The following is a 21,235-nucleotide window of genomic DNA, read 5'->3' on the forward strand; positions in this document are numbered from 1 at the left end:
GGAACCCTTGAAGTCCATTCCATTGTAACAAAGCAAGTCGGTGATTGTGTGTGCATTGCTACACTCACCTAGACCTTTCTCCTCTGCTCAAATGAACTGGAGTACTTCTTGTGTGAGCGCCGTGTGTGTATCTGAGGGCTAAACTAGACCCAGTGTTAATCCAGATGTGGGGAACCTGTGGCCACCTAGAGATTAGTGATCAGCTTCAGCTATTGTGACCAGTGGTTGAGAGTGATGGGAGCTGTAGCACAGGAACATCTGGAGGACCACAGGTTCTCCAAAATTAACTCCCTTCTCCAAATAGTGGATCTAATCTGACTCCTGCACCTGCAGTGCTGGCTTTGCTTACTTGTTTTTTAAACATGTGCATGTCAGAGTTAGTTTGGTCTTGAGTTTACACAGGGATCGGGATTGGATGCCACATACACCCGTTCCATCCATCAAATGATGTTGCCATTGATTCAGGATGTGGAGTGACTGTGGACGCATTTCTATGCATGTAAATGTATGCCCCCAGGCTGTCTTACAGTTAACACACCACTGCCTAGTGACAATATGCGTGTTCAGTTGTTTTTCAATGCATTTGCTGCTCCAGCGCCAAATAAGACTTTAAAATAATATGGGTTCTAAAATGCATGCAACATTTTGCAAACATCACTCGGGGAATTCTACATGCATATTTATTTCACTACAATAATGCAGATATGCCCCAAAGTCACTAGGTCACCCCCACCCCCTTGCCATCATTCCGTTACAGTTCCCTTCATGGTGGCCACTTCATGGTAGAAGTAAAACATGTCTACCTATTAAGTCTGGAATTGGTGCATTCTGAGGGTGTAGTCACATAGAGATACCTAGATTAAAGTGAGAAGAGATCATCAGGATAATTTATTCTGACTGCTTGTTCTTCCTAGTCCACAGAATTCCACTTAGCAATTCCTGCATGAAACAGGATTTTCTGACAAAGACACAGTAATGGGATGGCATGGCCATGATCAAGGAAAATGCTGTCAATTCTAATAAAGGAATGTACACTTCTAGCACTGCTTTCCCTAGTGGACTTTGAGCTGCTGCTATTGCTGCTGGGCCAGGCTTATCATTGTTTTAAAAGCACATGACAGAAGCATATATTCATAGAACTGTAGAGTTGAAAGAGGCCTTGGAGGCAGAATCTGCACGGCAATATGCAATTTCAGCATCCCTGGCCAGATGGCCATTCAGCCTCAACAAATACCTGCAACCAAGGAGAGCTCACCATCTTTCAAAGCAGTCCGTTGATAAGTTTTAACAATAAAATTGGTTGGCTTGTATGTTGTTGTTTAGTCGTTTAGTCGTGTCTGACTCTTCGTGACCCCATGGACCAGAGCACGCCAGGCACTCCTGTATTCCACTGCCCCCCGCAGTTTGGTCAAACTCATGCTGGTAGCTTCGAGTACACTGTCCAACCATCTCATGCTCTGTTGTCCCCTTCTCCTTGTGCCCTCCATCTTTCCCAACATCAGGGGCTTTTCCAGGGAGTCTTCTCTTCTCATGAGGTGGCCAAAGTATTGGAGCCTCAGCTTCACGATCTGTCCTTCCAGTGAGCACTCAGGCTGATTAAGAATGGATAGGTTTGATCTTCTTGTAGTCCACGGGACTCCCAAGAGTCTCCTCCAGCACCATAATTCAAAAGTATCAATTCTTCAGCAATCAGTCTTCTTTGTGGTCCAGCTTCCCAGAAAATATCTGAAAGCAATTTCACAATAAAAATTAGCAATAAAAAGAATTGCAAAATTACACAATTAGACAATTAAAACAATTAAAAACAGTTTTTCAATTCCAATGCAGATGTAGTTCTCTGTGTTCTCTGGACACAGTTCTCTGTCTTTTGTCTTAAAGCAACCCATGAACTCACTCCATTGGACTTGCTCCAAATTGAGTCTGTAAATCCTATCAGCAGCACTGGCTCCTCCTATCTCTGGGATCTTGATGTCCTCCACTATGGTGCTTGTTCCTACCTCCTTCTGTCACCATCTGATACTTTCTCCTGCCAACATATACACAAGAAATGCCTGCATGGCTTAAAGCTGCAGCTGCATAGCTTACATAATATTATGTAACTTTGGCCTTCAAGCGACTACAAGCTATATAGTTTTCTATGCAATCTCTTTGTCTGTCTCTGTCCACTGATCAGCAGCTCCTTCTCCAGAACATTACCCTTCTTGTTCTAATGCTGCTTGAAGTGGGCTTCTGCAGATCATAGAAGATCTGGACATCCTATATAAAGACAAAGAAATGTGTTTTGTACAAAGATCCCCAAGCATGATCTGCAATTCAGCCTTATTTCCTTCGGGTAGTGATAAAGCGGGATATCAAATCCAAACTCTTCTTCTTCCTCCCTCATGGCAATGAATTTACAGTCCTGGCCAGCAGCCTCTGGACTTCCTTGGATCCTGGCTTCGGTCTCCTTCACCTGTGTGTGGGCCCTGCACATACCCACTTTTATGAGGAGAAACATACTGTATTTCTGACTAAGAAAACATTCCCTATAGTCAGTGGTCAACACCAGAGAAGATCTCACTCATGGGATGAAATTAATTTCATCCCACAAATCTAATTGAAGCCATTAGTGATCCTGCCTTTCAGACAGGATCAAAGCATTCCATGAGCCAGATCATTAACTTCTTTGCAAGGCAATTGCATAACTTATTGTATCAATTAGTTCGCCTCCAGCTGTATGAGTTTATCTCTGCCTATTGGGGCTAATCTGCAGCCACAAAGAAAATCAGCAGACCAGATTTGATTCAAAGGCCCTTTGCTAGGTTTCCCTCCTCTGTTTTGCTCCTCTTATAAAGTAACATTAGGAAAAATCATCTTTCAAACACAGCCTTCATAAAAGGACTTGAGATCTTCCATTTTGTGAAATAGCTTTTTAAGATATTCTAAACACAGCTGCTGAATGGCAAGAGTTACGGGGCAGTGAGTGAGGAACCTCAGGCCTGGGCGCCAAATGAAGCTCTCCAGGGCTTTATATCCAGCCCAGGACAATCCCTCTTTTCAGACCTTACCATCACCGGTGCTGCTGTGCACTCCCCTCAAGAACTTTCCCCTGCTGGAATAGAAACACAGGGAATATAGGAGGCTGCCTTCTACGGAGCTGGGCCATTGCTCCATCTAGCTTAGAATTGTCTACATTGGCTGGCAGAAGCCTGGAGATGCTGAGGATGCTGCAATGGATCCAAACTACAAGAAAGAAGATTCCATCTAAACATTAGGAAGAACTTCCTGACAGTAAGAGCTGTTCGACAGTGGAATTTGCTGCCAAGGAGTGTGGTGGAGTCTCCTTCTTTGGAGGTCTTTAAGCAGAGGCTTGACAACCATATGTCAGGAGTGTTCTGATGGTGTTTCCTGCTTGGCAGGGGGTTGGACTCGATGGCCCTTGTGGTCTCTTCCAACTCTATGATTCTATCATTCTAAATCAGAAGCTCCATGACTCAGCAACAATCCTTCCTCCTATATGCTCTTGAACTCTGATGATACGTCCAGCTTGATTTCACAGAGGATGCAAAGGGGTGTGTGGGTGGAAAAACTTCTGAGTTTTGTGTAGCTGCATCCATTGCTCTTACCATTTTTGCTTTTGACTCCACCCAACAAGGATAAAATGGAACATTGGTTGTTGAACGCTTCGGAAGTCAAACATTTCGGCTTTTGAATGCAGACAACCCAGATTTTTTCAATGGATTTTGCCCACTGGCCATTGCGCTTTGGTTGTTGAATGTTTTGGAAGTAAAACGGTCTTCTGGAACAGATTACGTTTGACAACCAAGGTTCCACTGTATATAGCCTCTGGAAGCTAATTCATGAAGAATGATGGCCCCTGGGCTGAAAAGAGTCCCCATCCCTATTCTAGGGCATGGTCTTTCCCCATACACTGTAGTCTTCACAATCTTCCATGCCATTTGCAACTCATCTCATTTCTAAAGCATTGTGTGCATCCTACGTAATGCTATTCATACTCTGTCCTAACAGCAGCTCAAGCTCTGTGCCCAGACAAGTGCAAATTTTGTGCCAAGGAATGTTGGATTCTGCAACCTGTCTGTGTATGGAACGCCCAAGCCTGGCCATGTTGGCATCTTTAGCAGCTATGTACTGACGCCTCACCAAAGAATGGTAAGAGATTACATGACTTTGAACACAATTTGTGTATGATAATTTTACTTACTTATTTTATTAAAAATACTTACGTTTCACTGTTTCATAAAACTTAAAAGTGGTTTACAACAAAAGTACATAAAACCATATAGTAAAAGCCATATTAAAAAAAGATTAAACTCAGACTTCAATTAACTATTGTGGAAAGTTGTATTCTTAATTGCCTGGCAGAATAAAAAAGTTTTCAGCAGGCACTTAAAATTTGAAACAGAAGGCGCCAGCTAAATCCCTCTTGGCAGAGTATTCCACAATACTGGGCCAATGACACTAAAAGTTCCATATCTTGCAGTTGTCAAGTAGGTTTCACCAATGTGGGGATTGGGGAACAACCAATGATGTAGAAGATCTCAGTGACTGAGCTGGGATATAAGGGTTCAGGTGATCCCTAAGTTGTTTGGGGCTTTGTAAATTAATGCAAGCCCCTTGAAAAAGAGAAATGACAGAGGCAATATAGGTAGATAGGTTCAAATTTAGAAATAATTACTATAATTTAAATAGATGCATGTTTATTTTGTTATTTAGATATTTATATACCACACTTACATAAAAAAGATAATCAAGGCAGTGTACAACATTAAAATGTAATATTAGAGTAAATAAATAAAAAAAATCCAATAAAAACCAGTTGGTAAAAAACAAAAAAAGTATGTTCCGAAGATGTGTCTGAACAGTCCAGTTTTATTAAGATACATAAAAGAAGGCAGAGATAATGCCTGCTTGACCTCAACTGACTGAGACTCCCATAGGGCAGGGCCTTCAGTGTTAAAAGTTTGCACCCTGGTAAAGGCAGATGGAAACTCAAGAATTAAACAGAAAAGAAAATAAGAAGAGTAAACCCTGCATGACTGAAAACTGTCTACACCTGGGGTAGTATTTCTTATTATTTCCATAAGTTAAAAAGTTGGAAGCTTACATTTTTCTTTTTTTAAAAAAGCTAAAAAATTAGAAAAGGCACTTTGAATATCCACAAGGCGACACCCTGCCTGTACATATAGCCCTGATCCAGCTGTGGAGGAGGGGGACGCACAAAAGGAACTTCAGATCTCTCTCTTTTGCCCCCCCCCCCGGCACTCTCTTGCTTCAAGGCCAAAGTTAGATAAAAATGTCTGCAAGTGCCACACAGATATCAATAGTTGAATAGGGGCAAGTATACCTATATAGTGGGTTGGGAACTTGTACAGTGATACCTGGGGTTAAGAACTTAATTCGTTCTGGAGGTCCGTTCTTAACCTGAAACTGTTCTTAACGTGAGGTACCACTTTAGCCAATGGGGCCTCCTGCTGCCACCGCACGATTTCTGTTCTCATCCTGAAGCAAAGTTCTTAACCTGAGGTACTATTTCTGGGTTAGCGGAGTCTGTAACCTGAAGTGTCTGTAACCTGAAGCATCTGTAACCTGAGGTACCAAATCCATGGTGGCTGGTGCCCATGGGACTGGCAGGACAAAGCACAGGAAGGCCAATGAAATATACTTAGAGTCGCAAAGTGATTTCATGCTCTTCATTCAGCTCATAGTGGTGAGTGAGGAGGAATGAATGAAAGTCCCCTCAAAGTATCTGCTTTATATACATTATTTACACAATGGGCTGCACATGATTGGCTAATTCCGGAATTCTACTGTAAGCCAATCAGATTGTGGATTCACTTCAATCTGGAGCATGATTGGGTGGTTCCTGCCAACCAATCATACTGCTGCATTGTTCTAGGACCAATCAGACTGCTGCATTCTGAATCCTATTGTTCTAGGACCAATCAGACTGCTGCCTTTTGGATCCTATTGTTCTAGGACCAATCAGACTGCTGCAGTTTGGATCCTATTCAACTCAGTACATAACACCCCTCCCCTCTAAGTTCCAGTCCTGCCCGGGAGGTCGCATTCATAGTCCTCAAGGTACGCTGGTGGCCTACGTGTGCGTTGCAGCCTGGGGTGTTCCCTGGTCCGGGGTTCAGGTTTTGGCTCGTGTTCCAAGGATGCTGGCTGTGATGGGGCTGTTTGGTCTGGCGCAACCGGCTCGCTCAGTCGTGGTTCTGCTTCCAGTGTCCTTTCGGCCTCACGGGTCCTCTCTGTATTTACTGATTCTGCCTCTCCTGCTGGCCCCTGCTGCTCTATGGGCCTCACTGCCCCACTGTTCCCTTGGGACTCCTCTGACCTGTCCTCCTCCTCCTGGTTTTCTCCTGGGAATCGTTCCCGTATCTGGTCGCAGTGGCGGCGCCAGCATTGCCCCCCATCTGTTAGCACCTCGTACGACATGGGGCCAGTGACCCTGGTGACTGTGGCGGGTACCCATGCAGGGCCTGCCCCAAAATTCTTTGTGTACACTGGGTCCTGGGCCTCGAAGGTCCAGGGGTTCCTGCCTTCCCCCACCACTACCTCATCCTGAGCTCTATCGGGGTGAAGGCGGTCCAATCTGATTGCAAGGCGCCGACCCATTAGTAGTTCAGCGGGGCTCCGGCCAGTCGTTGAGCTGGGGGTGCTGTGCTGTGCTAGAAGGAATGTGGCAAGGCGGTACTCCCAATCTCCCAATCGCGTCATGCGGCGAAGGGTTTCCTTGGTGGTCCGCACCATGCGTTCTGCTTGGCCATTGGTGGCAGGGTGGAATGGCACAGAACGGATGTGGCGGATGGCATTCTGCGCTGTGAAGGTTTGGAATTCTCCTGACGTAAATGCAGTCCCATTGTCTGAGACGAGAGTGTCAGGGAGCCCGTGGGTTGCAAACAGCCTGCGTAGTACCCGGATGGCTGCGAACGTAGAAGTGGACAGTACCAGTGCGACTTCCAGCCATTTGGTGTAGGAGTCCACCACTACGAAGAATGTTTTCCCCTGAAAGGGGCCAGCGAAGTCCACATGCAGGCGTGACCATGGTGCTCGGGCGGACTCCCAGGACTGGACTGGGGCCCTTGGGGGATCTGGGCAGGATTCTTGGCAGGCCTGGCAGTGTTTGACCCAGGCCTCTATCTCTCCGTTGATCCCCGGCCACCACACATAACTCCTGGCAAGGGCCTTCATTCTTACTACCCCTGGGTGTGTCTCGTGTAGGGCTGTGAGGACCCTTTTGCGGAGGGGCTGGGGAACAACGACCCTGCTTCCCCATAATAGGCACCCCTTGTGGGCCAACAGTTCATGTTTGCGGGTTGTGTAGCCAGCGAATTCTGGCCCGGGGCTGCTGCTGGGCCATCCCCTCCACACCCAGTCCAGGACCCGGGAGATGACCCTATCTTTCTTGGAATGGTGTGCAACTTCTTGTGCCTGAATGGGGCGGTTGGGAAGCAGCTCCAGGCTCATAACCTCTTGTGCAGGTGCTGGGTCAGGGCCTGTTTCCGGTAGTGGTAGCCTGCTGAGGGCGTCTGCATGGCCCATCGCCTTCCCAGGGAGCTGAATCAGTGCATACTGGTAGCTGGCAAGGAAAATTGACCACCTGAGGACGCGAGGAGACAGCACTTGGGGGGTCTGCTTTTCGGGGGCAAACAAGCCAAGCAACAGTTTGTGGTCAGTCACCATGGTGAAGGGCTGCCCGTACAAGAAATCATGGAATTTTTAAACTCCCTTCACGATTGCCAGACCCTCCTTGTCGATTTGTGAGTAGTTCCGCTCGGTTGCGTTGAGTGTCTGGGAAAAGTATGCCACCGGCACCTCTCTTCCATCTGGGAGTTGGTGTCCCAGGACAGCGCCAATGCCATAGGGCGAGGCGTCGCATGCTAGCACCACCGGCAGCCTCTCGTCGAAGTGTGCCAAGACCAAGTTTGAGACAAGCAAGTCCTTGACTGCCTGGAATGTGGCCTCCTGGCGCTGGCCCCACACCCAAGGGGCCCGCTTGTCCAGGAGTCTGTGTAGGGGCTCCGCTACCGCCGCCTTGTGGGGAAGGAAGGAATGGTAAAAGTTCAATAGTCCCAAGAAGGCCTGAAGTTCAGTCTTGTTCTTGGGCGCTGGGGCATCACAAATGGCCCGTACCTTGTCCCCAGTCGGGTGGACCCCTTCTGCGTCCACCATAAATCCCAGGAAGTCCACCTGGGGCACTCCTAGTAGACATTTTTCCCGCTTCACCTTGAGACCCACTGTCTGGAAACGGTGCGGAACGGTGCAGAGGCGGTCCTCAAACTCCTCTGGTGTGGGCCCGGCAATCAACACATCATCGAAGAAGGGGGTGACGCCAGGAATCCCTTTAAGGAGAGAGTCCATTAGATTCTGGAATATGCCTGGTGCCATGCTGACACCGAATTGCAGCCGCTTTACCCTGAATGCTCCTCTGTGCGTCACAATCATCTGTGCCTCTGCTGTGGCCTCATCTACTGGCAGCTGTTGATATGCTTGGGCCAAGTCCAGCTTGCCAAAAAATTTCGACCCAGCCAGGGTGGCAAGGACATGGCTGACCACTGGCACTGGGTGTGCATGGGCCGTGAGGGCCTTGTTTAGTGTACATTTGTAGTCTGTGCAGATGCGGACTGAACCATTAGGCTTGACAGGTGTGACAATTGGGGTTTCCCAGGGGGCATTAGGCACCGGTTCCAGCACTCCTTGCTCCATAAGCTGGTCTAATTCCTCGTCTATACGGGGTTTCAGGGCGAACGGGACCCGGCGGGCCTTGAGCCTGACCGGTCGTACTGCGGGGTCAAGCTGTAGAGCAATGGGGGGGCCCGTATACTGTCCCAATTTCCCATCGAAAACCCCCGGAAATTCCTTGCATATGGCGTCCACGTCCACTTGTAAGGTAGTGTGGTTCACCCCGGTGACAGCTAGCCCCAGTGGTCCAAACCATGCCAATCCCAGTAAGCTAATGTAGGGGCCCTTGACCACAAGTAAGTCCAGTTGCCGCGTCCGCCCTCGGTATTGCACCCTGAAGGTCCCCACCCCCATTGTGGGGACCTTACGTTTCTGGAAGTCCCGGAGGGTGAATGGGGCCGGCCTGAGTTTGGGACCCCCAGTAGGACACAGTTTCCTTAAGGTCCTTGCCGAGATTATGGATAGAGTTGAACCCGTGTCAAGCTCCATGCGGCATGGGGCCCCCTCTATCTGTACCTCTACATAACTTTTCTCTACGTTGGGGTGGGGCAACTGGTATACCTGGAAGTCTGTGAGCTCCGTCGAGTTGCCTTGGTGCGTTGGGCCCTGGGACCTGGGGTTCTTGGTTTGGTCATCTGATGCCTGGTGTCGGGTGGGCCGAGCCCGACACACCTGGGAGATGTGTCCCAATTTTCTGCACTGCCTGCACTCTGCGTTGCGGAAACGGCAGGTCCTCCTCTCATGACTTTCTCCACAGTTTGCGCAGTTCCTTCCTTCTCGTCGAGGCAGCTGTGGTATGTGGGCTGCTTGAGTGCGCTGCTGTACTTGGTGCACCTCCTCCCTGTCGGATCCTGAGTCGTCGGTGAGGTCTTCGTGGAGGACCCTCGGTTGGGACGGCTGGCTTGGCCGTGCCTCTTGCGTCGACCTCTCGGCAGCTTCCGTTGCCAGGGCCTCCTCCAGAGCGACCTGGAACGTTAGGTTCTTCTTAGCTTAGAGGCGTCGTTGCAGCTTCTCATCCCTCAGGCCACTGACAAGGCGGTCACAAAGCATGTTCTCCAGCTCTGAGAAGTTGCAGAACCGGGCGGCTTGGCGGAGAGAGGTCACAAACCCAGTTATGGTTTCCCCAGGGGCTTGCCGCTTTGCGTAGAAGGCATTTCGACGAGCCACCACTGAGGGCTGTGGCGAAAAGTGCCCCTTCAGCTGTTCCATTATTGTTTTGTATGGAACAGTAGCAACGTCTTCAGGCGCAAGGAGAGCCCAGGTGATTTCAAATGTTTCCTCTCCGCAGACGCTGAAGAATATTGCCCTCTTCTTGGCGTCTTCGTCATCGGTGACCCCTTTGGCTTCTAGGAGGAAGGTGAAACGGGAGGCGTACGCTTCCCAGTCTCCAGATGCTGGGTTGAATGGCGTGAAGCTGCTGTCAGTTGCCATTCTGAGTTCCTTGTGTCCCGGAGCTGAAGCCTGGATACACGGTGCGAGGCAGCGGTGCGGCAGGTGGCGGTGCTGTGGTGCTGTGTGTGGCAGTCAGCTCAGCGGGATCCCATCCTCGTCACCAGTGAAATATAATCAGAGTCGCAAAGTGATTTCATGCTCTTTATTCAGCTCATAGTGAGTGAGGAGGAATGAATGAAAGTCCCCTCAAAGTATCTGCTTTATATACATTATTTACACAATGGGCTGCACATGATTGGCTAATTCCGGAATTCTACTGTAAGCCAATCAGATTGTGGATTCACTTCAATCTGGAGCATGATTGGGTGGTTCCTGCCAACCAATCATACTGCTGCATTGTTCTAGGACCAATCAGACTGCTGCATTCTGAATCCTATTGTTCTAGGACCAATCAGACTGCTGCCTTTTGGATCCTATTGTTCTAGGACCAATCAGACTGCTGCAGTTTGGATCCTATTCAACTCAGTACATAACAGCCAATATGAAGTGGAGCCGGAGCCAATGAGATGCAGGGCAAATTAATTCTAGTTTAGTCCTCCTCTTCCTCCTCCCCTCCTTCATTCTACAAGGGCAGCACTGAGACTAAGGAGGAGAAAGCTGACAATCAGTGCCACTCCCTGCCCTGGGTTGTAAGTAAGAAGCCAGGCAGTGGTTGGTGAGGCACTTCTAACTTTGCCCTAATGGACTAGCCTCCACTGTTCCAGATGTTGCTAGGCTCCATTTCTCATCAATCCTAACCAGTATGGCCCAGGGTCAGAGATCATGGCAGCTGGAGTCTAAGAATATCTGGACTTCCCTTCCCTGATTTACAGGCATAGAATGAATGCCTTCAAGAGACTTCATGGTATGCGTTGCAGGATTAATCAACCTTTTTGTGGGCGTTTGGGCCACGAAATGGTATTGTGGATAAACATCTAAAGCATCGGTAGGAAAACTAAGGCCCGGGGGCCAGATCCGGCCCAATCGCCTTCTAAATCCGGCCTGTGGATGGTCCAAGAATCAGTGTGTGTCCTTTTATTTAAATTGCATCTCTGGGTTATTTGTGGGGCATAGCAATTCGTTCATCCCCCCCCTAAAATAGTCCAGCCCCCCACAAGGTCTGAGGGATGGTGGACTGGCACCCTGCTGAAAAAGTTTGCTTACCCCTGATCTAAAGAGCCACAGATTCCCCACCCCAGCTATACACTAAGATTTCAAGGCATTTACAGCACGATAAGTGAATGAGCCCTACTTCCACGGGGGCTGTTTGAAAGCCCTGCCAAAAGAAGTTTGAAACGTAAACTTCAAAATGTGAGTTTCCCAATAATTCCCAAAAATCGCATTTTCACATTTGGAAATTGCCATGCATTCTGCATATTTGTATCATCACACAACATTAAGCTCCCGACATTTTTTGTACAATGTCAGAGTTCAATGCACACAAGCAAAATCACGGGAACCACATGTCAAGTGGGGTCAGCTGACTTGCACAATGATGGTTGAGCAAGCTTCAGAACCCGTCTCAGTTTGGGACACACCAGCAGCTGATATTCAAAGGGTGAAAACCTATAGTGCATATGTCCACTTTGTCAATAGATAGGTACAAATGCAGATACAAAGTGCTTGTTTGTGGAGTGGAATATGGGGTAAGGCAGCCACAAGAGAGGAATAGCCATTGAATGGGTCAGTGCATATGGCTGAGTGGCTGTGGCCGTTGTTATGGATAGCTGTATGTCTGAGCCTGTTTTCTTTGTGTGGCTGTTCGCTTATCCGTCACCTCTTGTGTCTAGTTGCAGTTGTGGTTCCCATGCATAATGTGGTGAATATCTGTTAATCAATATGTAGCACAGGCTGGACAGCCATCAGTCAAGGGTGTTGTAACTGCATCCTGTGTTGCATGCAGATCCTGCAAAGGACACAAGTTGGATCAGAGGGACTCCAAGGTTTCTTCCAACTCTATGATCCTGTGAGAGGAACTCAATTCACGCTCCTCCAATCATTCCATCAGCTTGCCTGACAAAACAATCTCCCCTCTTCTCCACCTCCATACTATTCTGTATGGAATTTGTGTAGTTTTTATTCTTGTTTTTATTGTGCATTTCAGGTTTTTATCTTGTATTTTTATGCTGAGAACTGCCCTGATGTCAACAGATGAAGGGCAGTATACAAATTTAATTAATAACAATCATCATCATCATCATCATCAACAACAACAACAACACTAGCAAGTATTCATTATCAGTATTTCCAAACAGTTTTAAACACCTCACAAAACTTGATGGGCATTCTGGTGAATTTTCCTACTGCAGAGTTGTATTTGAGCTTGCCTTCTGCTTTAACTTTATTGTGAAAAACACTTAGCTTTGACTGTAAAACTATACCTTTAACTGGGAGTATACCCCATTGATCTCAACGTAACTATTATTTATCTGTTTGTTTGTTTGTGACCTAATTCAAATTGACAGATATGGCTTTTCTGAGCACGTGCCTCCATTTCTACAGCAAATGTATGTGTATTCCTGCATTGGCAGCTAACATTTCTTTCATGAGATTGCTTGCATGCTTCTTTCCACAAGGGAAATCTCAGTAATTTCTTCTGGATCTCGGACGTCTTCACCACATCGTATGAATCTTACCTATTTCATGGTCTAAATGTTAGTAATCCTACAATTCAAGATTGTCAGTATCCTAACTGGCAGTGATTCCCCAGGGTTTCAGACAGAGATATCCAGCTCTACCTGGAGATACCAGGAACTGAATGTGGGACCTCTTGAGTGCAGAGCAGATGTTCTTCCACTGAGCTACAGCCCTTCCCCACGCAACCATAACTGTGTGTGGGTAGGCATCATCTGTAGCTGCATCTCTGCATCTCCCCCCTCACATAAAACACCTCTTCAGGAGAAGCCCCTTGCGCTGAGCTGTGAATTTTCACCTCTCAGCTCATCAACTCGCCTCCTAGTCCAAACTTGTCAGGCATTTCCCCCCTCAGGCTGGCAGCCTGCTCCTCAGCCCCTAAGTGACAGCCGACATTCCCATCGCTGCAAGCCCTCCACAAACAAACCTCCCGCCGCAGTGACCCTTCGCCGTCAAACACATCTGACCCTGGATCCTAACACACGGCCTACCTTGGTGGCTCTGGGCCCTGCAGCCTTTACAATAACACTGGTGCTGTTCTTTGGTGTCCCAACAGTCGGAACATCCCCAGTCACAGTTAGTAAAAGGCCCATGTTTACCAGGCAGCACTGTGTCTAAGATTGGAGAAGGGTGGGTGGGTTATTAATTGCCGCCTTGGCCAATTTTTCAAGCACAAGAGATTAATCACCCGGCAACACACACACTCTCTCACTGCCTGTGAGGCGGACAAGAGGCAGCTGTGGACAGAAAAGCTTTACTGGTCTCCTAGAGCGAAGTACTGAGTTGGGGAGAGGCACGCAGAATGAGTCTCCTCAAAAGACAGTGAGCAAGATGAATTTGAACGCAGCAGAAAGGGGGGCTCCTGTTCACAAATCAAATATGAATGCCCTTTCCCAAGGCAGCAGAACAACCACAAGAATAACCCACTCATTAAAAATCACTATTTAATAAGTTTACTACTACTAAAAGGTAAAAGGTAAAGGTAAAGGACCCCTGGACGGTTAAGTCCAGTCAAAGGCAACTATGGGGTGTGGCACTCATCTCACTTCAGGCCAAGGGAGCCAGCGTTTGTCCACAGACAGCTTTCCAGGTCATGTGGCCAGCATGACTAATCCACTTCTGGCGCAACGGGACACAATGATGGAAACCAGAGTGCACAGAAACGCTGTTTACCTTCCCACCACAGTGGTACCTATTCATCTAGTTGGACTGGTGTGCTTTCAAACTGCTAGGTTGGCAGTAGCTGGGACAGAGCAACAGGAGCTCACCCCGTTGCAGGGATTCGAACTGCCGACCTTCCGATCAGCAAGCCCAAGAGGTTCAGTGGTTTAGACCACAGCGCCACCTGCATCCCTTTACTACTACTAAATACTACTAGTACTACTATACTTCTCCAGCCTTTAGGTCCCCTGTTGCATCTCTTCCAATTCAGGACTGTTGCTCATTGCTGATATACTGGAGTGGTTTCAGCTAGGAGCTCTTGGTGACAAGTAGTGTTCTGTCATTTTCCTTCTAGGACTTTTCCTATAACAAGTTATTCCTCTGCATTAGTTTTTTTTTAATGCATTATTATTCTGATTCTTACACTGACAAACTGGAACGTGTCCAGAGGAGGGCAACCAAAATGGTCAAAGGCCTGGAAACGATGCCTTATGAGGAACGGCTAAGGGAGCTGGGCATGTTTAGCCCGGAGAAGAGGAGGTTAAGGGATGATATGATAGCCATGTTCAAATATATAAAAGGATGTCACATAGAGGAGGGAGAAAGGTTGTTTTCTGCTGCTCCAGAGAAGCGGACACGGAGCAATGGTTCCAAACTACAAGAAAGAAGATTCCACCTAAACATTAGGAAGAACTTCCTGACAGTAAGAGCTGTTCGACAGTGGGATTTGCTGCCAAGGAGTGTGGTGGAGTCTCCTTCTTTGGAGGTCTTTAAGCAGAGGCTTGACAACCATATGTCAGGAGTGCTCTGATGGTGTTTCCTGCTTGGCAGGGAGTTGGACTCGATGGCCCTTGTGATCTCTTCCAACTCTATGATTCTATGATTCTATGACCCCCTTCAGCAGCAGGTCACAGGGTAGTTTTTATTCAAATTATATTTCAAAATTCAGAATTGAAAACAGTTAAAACAGATTACTGCCGCAGGTGGGCCCTGAGAGCAGACCCCTCAGATGTTGAAGTCCAGGGTAAAGAGGCACCTCTCCATTATTCACCAAAATCTGTACAGTGAAGAGGCCACACACACCTCTGCGGGGAGGGAAGTTCACAATTTATGGGATGCCACAGAAAATGCCCTCACCTGGGCCACACCACCTCCCCGGACTCCTGAGGGAAGCAGACCTACCAAGAGGGCTATTAAATCTAGAAGTGTCTGTAGGGAAACTGGTGTTCTTCCAGATGTTTTCCAAGGATACAGATTTTGAGCATCTTTAGGAAAAGCAAAAACAAACACAAAAGTCATTTGAATCTCACATCAGGAAGTATGCATTTACAATTTGCGGGTGGGTGGGTGGAATGGAATCTGCAAACTTCAACTTTGCCAGAAAAACAAAGTTGAGCTCCTGGAATTTCACAAGAAATTCAGGTTTCACAAGATTCATGCTCATCCACAAGCATTTAAAGCATAAGTCAATAGCTGGGACTGAGATACAGTACAGTAAACTTGATCAACAGTTTCCAAATCACCTTAATGTCACTTGAGTCAGTCTCATGAAATGACAGCATGCCAAAGTAGTAAATTGAGACTCTAGAATGATTCCTCCAATGCAATTGAATACAGGAAAGGTGGCTGGGGAGTATGGAGATGATTTTGGCTTCTTTGCACTAACCCATCACATGAAATCTTTTCATAACACCACTCAACTAAACTAGTCAGCTGTGTTTATGGTGGACCACTTGAGTCTGCCATTGGTGAAATCATATAAACTACATTAGTAATCAAACCTATTTGGTGATGGAAACAGATACTCCATAGCCAATACAACTTAGCTATGATCTAAATTTTAAACAAGGAGATGGAATAAATCTACCAGTGATGGACAGCTTCCTTGCTCATTAATGCTGAGTGGGTCAAAATCTTGTTAAAACATGCCCCATTTGGGATCTTTGCCCAATACTTGACCAGAAAATAAATAGAGAGCAAAGCAATGCATGATAACACAAATACCATGTATTATTTAATTGAATTATGCAAGATGAGCCCAGTCCTGATTCATGGAAGATATCCAGAATAATTGTCTTAGCAAACCAGGGGAAAAACAGGAGGACATTGACTCTTGGGCTGGGCTATTGTTTACAGGTTTTTGTTGGGGAGATTATTATTATTCTTTGTATCTTTATATTTAGATCTTACTGTGATTTATGTGGAAATTGTTAAATTTTGTTGTGTACTTTTTGATGTGTTTTATATACTGACTACTTTTGTTATGCTTGTAATTATCCACATCTTTTCATGTTGTAAGCCGCCTTGATCATGGTTTCAACTATGGAAACGCTGCATGCAAATAAGATACCCATTACTATTACTAATCAGTACCTTATGATTCAGTACCTTATAATTCAGTACCTTATAATTCAAGCAAAACATTTAAATCAAATTATGTATGTTCAGATCAATAATCAAAGACAGATAAATTTCTGATTGATTGGTTGAGCTTTAAATATTATATATGTCTGTCAAATCCATAAAATACCAATTGTCCTTAAGGCTTTTGATCAAATTCCAAAGAACAAGTCAAAAATTTGGAATAATTATGGGGGGGAAATATCCAGAAAATCACAGCAATTAGAATAATTAGGTGTCTGCTTAAACACATAGAAAGAACATGAGAGACAGACCCAGGAAGCCATAAGCCAAGTAGTTAGTTTATTTAACAGATGTTTAGCATACAATTTCCTGATGTTTGACAGTAGACTTATTGGCCGATAATTGGATGGCAGCTTTTTGTCATCCTTTTTAAAGACTGGGATAATTATAGATTGCTGCCATGAGTTAGGTATGATACCAGATCTATCTATCATAGAGAATAGTTCCACTAGTATCAGAGCCCACCACTCTGGCTTGACTTTGATCAGTTCAGATGGAATAGCATCAGGGCTTTCCTGCTTTCATCTGGTCAATTAAAGTTATAACTTTGGTGATGGAGACAGGAGGCCACTCATCCACAAAAGTAAAAGTGGTATGGTCTTGACTATCAGGTGGAATACAGTCATTGAAGAAAACTGCCTTAAAATGCTCTACCCATGACAAAGAATCATCCTGTGTCTGCGGGGAGTTTGCTACAACGGAAGCCATAAGTGGTCATGTAGCATTTCTAGGAATCACTAAGCAGGGCCTTTTCTTCCCCCTATACTACATGGCTCCACTTGCCTCGAATCTATAGGGCTCTAGTGCCCTATAGTTTACCCCACAAGTTGTCAATATGATACCTGTGGGTCAGCCCTCCCTGGCACTGAAGTCCCCTCCCACTGCTGAAATTAGGCTTGTGAGAAGGAGTCTATTGTACCCAATAGCTCACAGTGTGTGGTGCCCCAAACTGCTTCTCTAGATTACAAATGTGCTCATGAACCCCAATAAGTTAGTGACCCCTCATTTCCTGCAGCCACCCGAGTTTCTGCCAAATTTTCCAAACTGTATTTCACTTAGGCCAAATCAAAGTCATCAACATTGGCTTTGTTTGGGTTGGAGATGAGAGAGATTTTTAACACAATCTTTTAACACAATCTTTTTTCCTCCCCCCCCCCCGCCAGCCTTCTAGCCTCCATCTTCATCCTCCATCCTTCATCTTCCATGCACCCCTGTGCTGCTAGCACATCAAAGCCCTATGAAGAGCAGCGCATCAACTCTTCTTGCATTTGTTCCATCTTTAACACTCACAGCTCATGATAACACTGAGGATGAGAGGTATAAAAGCCAGCTGGACATATTTTATCCTTGGCATGGCCCAATGTGATCCATATAGTGAAATTTCCAGGAAGAAGGGGGGTGGGGGGGAGAGAGAGACTTGTGTTAAATGCTGCTTCTTTCTTTTCTTCTCTGTGCCAAATATTATTCTAAAACGAAATGGTTTTAAGGCTGTCCATCCCACCCGCATCATGTAATTAGGTTTTTCTCCATTGATTTTCTAAACAAACGCCAACCCTCTGCCCTGCTCGGTGTTTGGGGCTGGGAAAGATCTGGTTACACTTTCTCTTCAGGATGGAATTATTATGCTGACAATAGGAGAGCAGTCGCTGCTGATGTTGGAATTTCCCTTTGTAAGGGGGAAAAGGGCTCTGGAGCAAAGAGATTTGCCCAAAGTGAGTCAAGAAACAACTACAAATTCCAGGAGGGAAATATTCTTTGTTTATCCTAGATACATATGATGAACTGCATTACAATAAGCACAAACCAGTGGGTTGTTTTTTTTGGGGGGGCGGGTTGCACCCTTGGGACTGTTAGGGAGGAAGACAGGGAGCCCAGCAGTAGGGGGAACCCGAGTCATGAACAGGCAGAGCCAACTAATTCTAGTTTTGCCCCCATCCTTCTTGCTACAACAGCAGCACTGAGATTGAGGAGGAGAAAACTGACAGGCAGTGCCACTTCCTGAACTGGTTTTTAAGAAAGAAGGCAGGTAGGTTGGTGGGGCATTGTCCTTTTTGCCCAAATATTGCTTTCATTGGCCCTTAGTGAAAAGTTTTTACAAAAAGCTGTTATAGAGCTTCACCCAGGCCCATGATCAGTCTGTGATGGTGGGAGGATGGCTTTAGCTCTTTCCTCACCACCCTGTTTCCTCACAGAAATTGCCCCTTAAGTTGCTCCCGGCTCCTTGCCATTGGTGCTCTGATCGCGTTCATTCTGTGTGCAGCCTGGTATCTCTTGCTCCTGTGTGCCTGGTGAAGAAGTACTGTACACCACATCCGGCCTTATCTCAGGAGCTCGAGATAGCAGGCTGCGCACAGCAACAATTCCAATAGCCATTCTGCATTTGAGAAAGTGCTGTGTTTACCCGGCTGCCTAGGAATAGAGGTATGAAGTCGCCTCTGGCGGGATGGGCGGTTGCTTGCGAAAGACAAACCAGGCTTTTCAAGAGCAGCTCTGTGACGCCAGGAAGCTTGTGTGCTCATCACACAGAGGCCTAAGGAAAAAGTGCCATAACTCCCATTAGCCTGTTTGCATCTCTGCACCGATTTGGGAGTGAAATAATAACCTCTTTCTGCCAGGTGGAAAGGAGTAAAAAGCATCTGCCTGAACAATGCTGCCCTCTGCTGACCAGCATACGTTCTTAGAGACATTTTCTACCCAGGGTATCTTTATAAACAGGATCTGTTAGAACTTCCTTTGAAACAGGATGCTTCTGTGGACCTCTGATCTGAGGTATTTTGGACACTATATCCTGGCCTTCAGTGATGGAGAAACTCTAGAGCCAGGTATCTGGGGAGATTCTGTTCATGCCTTGGAGATGTGAAAGTCAATGCATGGACAACTGGCCACTACAGTGGCCACACAGATTTTGCCACCTGTTGTGGATTGGGGGAGCTCCTTGCTGGGAGACCCCTTTTTAGACAAGGGTTCCTTGCCTCAAAGAATTATGATAGGCTGCCGCACTTGTCTGTTTAGTGCTTGGGATGTTTCTGGGCCCTACTGCCCCACCTATTGTGCCCAGTAGGTTTTGTCCCCCCCAAAAAAACTCCAGAGGATGCAGAACCTCACCCAAACCTTGTGAAATATCCTTATGAAGTATAACTTAACCATGTGGTCTCAAAGTTTTAGTGAGAAATTCCTCTTTGATTCAAGGGAGCTCATTGTCTAAATATTTTTTTAAGCAGTTTATCTGGGAAATGGGTGGGGTGAGGAAAAAGGAAACACAAGCAAACACACACAGAGAAGCTTGCAAATAAAATGAAATAAATTTAACTTTCTTCGCTATATGTTATCTGCTTAAGCTGAGTCTTGGGTTTCAGAACATGTACCTTGCAGAAGAGAGGTTCTGAAAGTGAACATCTTTGGACATCAGATATTTCCAGAGACTGAGGCTAATGCTACACGTATTTATAGGCATCTGAGCCCACCATAAGCTGTTTTCTCCAGGGGCAGAATAAGCTCTATTTCTGATGTCAGTTGCTTGAGTGGCCAATGATAAATTGACTTTGAGGAAGATCCACCTTCTTAATGGACTGCATTTTCAGTATAAGCTGGCCAGTTCCAACCATATAAGGTATTATTTTTAAAGAATTTGTTGGAAAACAAAAGATAAGGAGTTATAGGCAGTTAAGGCCCACTGAAACAAATGGTTCTAAGTTGTCATGCCCATTCACCTAACACAGGATACAACCCAGGATGTTGGTCTGTTGCAGTCTTTCCAAAAGAGTGCCCTGGTGACTGGTACTCTAGGTGGCATTGTAGAGCTACATCAGAATACAGGACTACACCACACCACCAGAAAGAGCTTTCTACTTGCGTTCATTCATTCATCCAATTCCTACATTCCCTAGCTACAGAACTAATGCCACAGAATGAACATGTCAACTTAAGTCAATTTCTAAGGTATCAGTTTGAGGTTCATCCATGTGTGTTTATGTAGGCACAAACACACTTTTTGACACCCGTTCCCCTTTGTCACAAGTATTAGCCATCACTTTAGTTTGTAGTCTCCCAGCTCTAAACTTTGTAGTCTCCCAGCTATAAACTTTGGGAGTCCCAGTTCTAAACTTTGGGCTGACTGACCGAACCCAAAGGGTGCTCATCAATGGTTCCTCTTCATCCTGGAGAAGAGTGACTAGTGGGGTGCCACAGGGTTCTGTCTTGGGCCCGGTCTTATTCAACATCTTTATCAACGACTTGGATGATGGACTCAAGGGCATCCTGATCAAATTTGCAGATGACACCAAACTGGGATGGGTGGCTAACACCCCAGAGGACAGGATCACACTTCAAAATGACCTTGACAGATTAGAGAACTGGGCCAAAACAAACAAGATGAATTTTAACAGGGAGAAATGTAAAGTATTGCACTTGGGCAAAAAAAATGAGAGGCACAAATACAAGATGGGTGACACCTGGCTTGAGAGCAGTACATGTGAAAAGGATCTAGGAGTCTTGGTTGACCACAAACTTGAGATGAGCGAACAGTGTGACGCGGCAGCTAAAAAAGCCAATGCAATTCTGGGCTGCATCAATAGGAGTATAGCATCTAGATCAAGGGAAGTAATAGTGCCACTGTATTCTGCTCTGGTCAGACCTCACCTGGAGTACTGTGTCCAGTTCTCGGCACCACAGTTCAAGAAGGACACTGACAAACTGGAACGTGTCCAGAGGAGGGCAACCAAAATGGTCAAAGGCCTGGAAATGATGCCTTATGAGGAATGGCTAAGGGAGCTGGGCATGTTTAGCCTGGAGAAGAGGAGGTTAAGGGGTGATATGATAGCCATGTTCAAATATATAAAAGGATGTCACATAGAGGAGGGAGAAAGGTTGTTTTCTGCTGCTCTAGAGAAGCGGACAC

At 46.2% G+C, this 21,235-nt stretch overlaps 1 protein-coding gene across 1 annotated transcript; it reads right to left on the reverse strand.

Annotated features, from left to right (window-relative positions):
* Positions 1–1,478: 1,478 nt before the first annotated feature.
* LOC309343470 (uncharacterized protein) lies at positions 1,479–20,395 on the reverse strand. Its single transcript, XM_081865076.1, has 3 exons — positions 18,740–20,395; positions 15,097–15,179; positions 1,479–1,725 (listed from the first exon to the last, which is right to left on the reverse strand). The coding sequence occupies exons 1-3, from the start codon at positions 19,023–19,025 to the stop codon at positions 1,690–1,692; spliced, it is 405 nt and encodes a 134-aa protein (XP_081721202.1). The 5' UTR covers positions 19,026–20,395; the 3' UTR covers positions 1,479–1,689.
* Positions 20,396–21,235: the final 840 nt, after the last annotated feature.

The sequence above is a fragment of the Podarcis erhardii genome (genome assembly GCF_964252035.2).
Source record: "Podarcis erhardii genome assembly, chromosome: 6".
NCBI classification, from domain to species: Eukaryota; Metazoa; Chordata; class Lepidosauria; order Squamata; family Lacertidae; genus Podarcis; species Podarcis erhardii.

Excerpts from the sequence above, each read along its gene's own strand:
- LOC309343470 (XM_081865076.1), bottom strand. The coding sequence starts at position 19,025 with ATGTCTCTAAGAACGTATGCTGGTCAGCAGAGGGCAGCATTGTTCAGG. Across the intron at positions 15,180-18,739 it reads CTCTATTCCTAGGCAGCCGG|ATGCTCAAAATCTGTATCCT; the intron begins GTAAACACAGCA and ends CTTTTCCTAAAG. Across the intron at positions 1,726-15,096 it reads TAGATTTAATAGCCCTCTTG|ATATTTTCTGGGAAGCTGGA; the intron begins GTAGGTCTGCTT and ends AATTGCTTTCAG.